Here is a 4,229-nt window from a genome sequence, read left to right as displayed (position 1 = left end):
CATACAATTCGATGATTATTATGTAAGTAGCAAAAAATACGGTGACGAAAAGTACAAAAGTCACAAAAATTTTATCAAAATTTTAATTGTATGGGACAATTGAGAAATATACAAAATTTATGATTTACTCCCTCTGTCCTTGAAAATTTGTCACTTATTTCCATTTGGTCCGTCCCCAAAACTTTATCACCTTTCACTATCACTCCATCTGTCCCTCAAGGCCTAAAGAATATGCACTCTTTCCTTTTTAGTCTGTCTCATAAGAATATGCACTTTCTAATTTTGGAAAGTATTTTCTCTCTTATGAGGTGGGACTCATTCTCCACTAACAATACTTTATTTACTTTTTCTATCTACCTCTCTCTTACTTCATCAATTTTACATTAAAACTCGTGCCGACCCCAAAGTGTATATTCTTTAGGGACGGAGAGAGTACTATTTTTGGTAGTTGGACCTACATTCCACTAACTCATTATCACTCATATTTTATTATATAATAAAACTAATACTCCCTCTGTCTCATTGAAGATGATCCATTTCGTTTTTCTCACGTGTTTTGAAAAAATCATAATAAATAGTTAAAGTATGGGGACAATAAAGTAAAATAGTGAATAATGTAGAAGATAGTCTCTTCCACATTATTCTCTCTCTTACTTTACGTTTCCTCAACTTTAATTATTTATTATAATTTTTCTAAAACACATGCGAAAAACGAAATGGGTCATTTTAACTGGGACGGAGGGAGTATATAAAAGTAAGACTCACATTCCAGTAATTTTTTAGTTCACTTTTTATTACATTTATTTAAACTCATATCAGATAAAATGGGGAGAAACTATTGGGGAAGGAGGAAGTCAAAGACAATTTTCCCTAAAAAAAATTGGTACTCGGCCAAGTTTTAAAGATGAATGTGAAAGTATCTAACCCAATTTACTTTGGTCATAACATCATTTGATAGTCCATACGTCAGTTTGCCTCACAGAGGCCGGTGGCGGAATCGCAGAAACCGTCGCGATCGAGGAGCTTCGGTGGAGGAGCACTCAGCAGAGGGGAGGATGGGGAACCATATGCATTTCTCCTGCTATTCCCACACCCCAAGCTTTTTCTGGTGCTTACTCCTGTTATTGGATTTGTGCCATTGGCGTACTTGCAAAGCGCCTGCACGAACACGAACAAAAACATGGTTAGTGTTGAACATCATAAGATAACATAGCATGGTTGTAAGGATTTCCAAGAGTCACACACCTCCATGTCCATCTCTCATTTTTTTTTCATTCCTTGTTTTCCGTCTTTGAGAAGGGTTCACTAAAGTGTGACCAAATTTCTATCTTTTCTTATCTATTCTTTTTTATGAAAAGTTTGCAATCAGAGATAACACACCCTAAGAGGCAAACAATCAGATGATGAAGAAAGACCTGTTTCTGAGGAAGGTCTAAGACAGCATCACTGAAATCAGCGCCTTCAATTATAGCACCACCAAGATCACTGCGTGTTAACACAGATCTAACTAGGACAGCATTCGTCAAATTAGCTTCGTTTAGCACCTGCAACAAAGATCAGAAGACGTAAAATAAAGAAAAGCTACATCGGAATATTGGATATTCGATATTTAACTACTTGTATCGTACAAGAATTGAAGAAATAGGAAATTCTCTACGAATGTGTTTCTATTAGCTTACCATGCGATCCATTAGAGTGTCGCTTAAATCCGCACCTGTGAAAGGACATGTTTACAAACGGAGTTTGAGAAAAAGCGGAAACTCAGCATAGCTTTTGTTTCCCACTTTTTTACTTTCATTGATTATCTAATTTTTTCAATCCATATAAATACATGTTATGTTATTTCAACTCAGTGCTTTGGACATGCGTATTAGAACTTTGAGGCTAATGTAGGATGACTGTGGTTGACCTAAACTAAACCCCTTGACATGATTAGCAACATAATCAGTGAGTAACCTGTGAAGTTGGCTTTAAAGGCGACAGCTTTCTCAAGATATGCCCCATTGAAAGTGGAACCACTGAAATCCGATTCCCTCATATCAGCAGCTGTGAAATTGGCTCTTCTGTATCATCCATTTCAAGTTAACTTGAATAACAATTCATTCGCTGTTAACATCATTTCCCTTAACTTCATGGAGTACATGTATATCATAGTTTATGTTTCCATATTTTTCGAAGCATAATTCACTCGTTTACTTGTAATGATGAAAATCATTACCATCGGTGTAAAATTGACAATAACTTCATGTATGAACTTTGAATAACATATGAAATGAAGTTAGTGTTAGAACTATCACTAAGTTAAGTTAATTTATTGGACTAATCGGCTAAGCCCACAGTTGAGTCAGTCTAGTGGAGAAACAATTAAGCTTTAATCGTTAAAGAAAAGGAAAATTACCTGAAATTTTCATTAACATGAACAGCTTTCCTGCATAAAAAGCAACAACAAAATTTTTAAAACTTTTGAAAAAACCATAAAAAAATATGTAGAAACTAACTTGAGGTCTGCAGAGCCAAATTGAGCAGCCGATCCAATCCCAAATTCTCCGCGAGTTTCTGCCTCAAATTTATTCAGATCGGCCACGGCAGACATGTTAGCAGTGGTAAAGGAAATCACAGCTGCAGCCAACGAAGTTGAAACCAGCTTTCTCCAATTCTTTGGCTCTGCAATTTCATCAACACTCACACCAATTCTATTATAATCTTCAAGAAATTGAAGGAAATAACTTGTTCAAAAGAGAGATTCAGTAATAAAACAACAAGGTCCAGTTTTTAAAGCCCAACCCCACCTAGCTCCGCCACCCCCACCAATAACTGAATAAACGATTCACCGTAACTCACTTACTTTTTCTGAATATGTATCTCAATGGCTTACCCAGTCACATAAAGCAGACTTGTAATGCAGTGATACACTTCACACACGCACACATACACACAGAGAGAGGGGGAGATACCTGCAGCCAATGCAAAGACAGAGAAGCTCCCCCTCTTCTGGTTCTGGCGCAAAGTTGAGATATTTGTAGAAGCGGAGGCAATCGCGACACTAGCGAAAAATGAAGAAGAAAGAGCACGAACTTCGGCAGAGGAAGTGGACCTACGACGTCGTGTGGAGTGAGATACAGGAAGCAGAGGCCTCCGATTTAAGTTGCAGATGGCGGAGGATGATATTTTCATCACGGATTCTGCCGCCATTTCCGTTTCTCAGTGATCACAACTGAAAGAGAGGCGATGGATTGAGGATTATGGGATAATGCAAATTGGAAGTGGGATTTCGTGTGGTCCTAAATCAATTGCAATTTTGTTGATAAATCAATCCTATTCAGTCACATAAAGCAGACTTGTAATCCAATTCAGTATGTATATTTCGTGTGGTCCTACTCATTATATACCACCTTTAAGGACAAGGTGATTTTCGCCGGTGGAGGATATGATAGGGCCCTCGATCTAGCGAAGCCTGCCCAAGATCGCATCACAATAATCTCCAATATATATATTTTTATTTTACTCTCTCTGTCCACCAATACAAGAGGAGTTTTGACCTGGTACGATTTTTAAGGGAAGGTGTGTCTATTTTTATATATTAATGTTATAATAAAATGTAAGTGAGATAAAATTAGTGGAATGTGAAGTCCATTACCAAAAATAGTAAAAAACAAATGAGAAGTTTATTAGTAACATATCTAAATGGCAAAATGAGAGGTTTGTTGATGGATGGAGAGAGAGAGTATATGATTTAACAGATCTTGTACTTTAGTCAGCTATATTTATGCAATCTTTATCTTTATCAAGTCTAGCTAGTATTCTATAAAATGGAAGCAGGTATAGATCTTTATTCATTGAGAAATACTTCCTCCGTCAGTGAATATGAATCTCATTTCATTCCGGCACAAGTTTTAAGAATGTTAAGAAAAGTGGGCGGAAGAAAGTTAGTGGAATACTGGTTTTGCTTGTAAGTATTAGCTTTAAATGATATGTGAGTGGAATGAGTTGATAGAATATGGGGCCTCTTTACCATTTATGGTACATATGAACCGGACTCCTATTCGCGGACGGACCAAAATGGCAAAACGGGACTCATATCCAGTCAACAAAACACTAATTAACGGTTGACCGTCGGAAATTGACGGCACCGTCAAAAAAGGACCGGATCAATACGAATTTCATTATTATGGATTCGTTTTTCAAAAAGTAAATGTTTTGGACCAAATTCATATTTCGGCTATATGTTT

At 36.8% G+C, this 4,229-nt stretch overlaps 1 protein-coding gene across 1 annotated transcript; it reads right to left on the bottom strand.

Annotated features, from left to right (window-relative positions):
- Window positions 1–745: 745 nt before the first annotated feature.
- On the bottom strand, window positions 746–3,311 carry LOC121782648 (thylakoid lumenal protein TL20.3, chloroplastic). Its single transcript, XM_042180587.1, has 7 exons — window positions 2,955–3,311; window positions 2,499–2,664; window positions 2,399–2,428; window positions 1,957–2,063; window positions 1,680–1,714; window positions 1,416–1,544; window positions 746–1,158 (listed from the first exon to the last, which is right to left on the bottom strand). The coding sequence occupies exons 1-7, from the start codon at window positions 3,190–3,192 to the stop codon at window positions 967–969; spliced, it is 897 nt and encodes a 298-aa protein (XP_042036521.1). The 5' UTR covers window positions 3,193–3,311; the 3' UTR covers window positions 746–966.
- Window positions 3,312–4,229: the final 918 nt, after the last annotated feature.

This window comes from Salvia splendens, chromosome 20 (genome assembly GCF_004379255.2).
Source record: "Salvia splendens isolate huo1 chromosome 20, SspV2, whole genome shotgun sequence".
In the NCBI taxonomy this organism is placed as follows: domain Eukaryota; kingdom Viridiplantae; phylum Streptophyta; class Magnoliopsida; order Lamiales; family Lamiaceae; genus Salvia; species Salvia splendens.
The sequence above is the reverse complement of the archived record's forward strand: the minus strand, read 5'-3'. Positions and strand labels throughout refer to the sequence as shown.

What these genes read in the sequence shown, in the direction of transcription:
- LOC121782648 (XM_042180587.1), bottom strand. Translation starts at nt 3,192, where the DNA reads ATGGCGGCAGAATCCGTGATGAAAATATCATCCTCCGCCATCTGCAAC. An exon ending in CATGTTAATGAAAATTTCAG is followed by an intron (nt 2,064 to 2,398) that starts GTAATTTTCCTT and finishes TGGATGATACAG; the next exon opens with AAGAGCCAATTTCACAGCTG. An exon ending in TAGACCTTCCTCAGAAACAG is followed by an intron (nt 1,159 to 1,415) that starts GTCTTTCTTCAT and finishes GTGTTCGTGCAG; the next exon opens with GCGCTTTGCAAGTACGCCAA.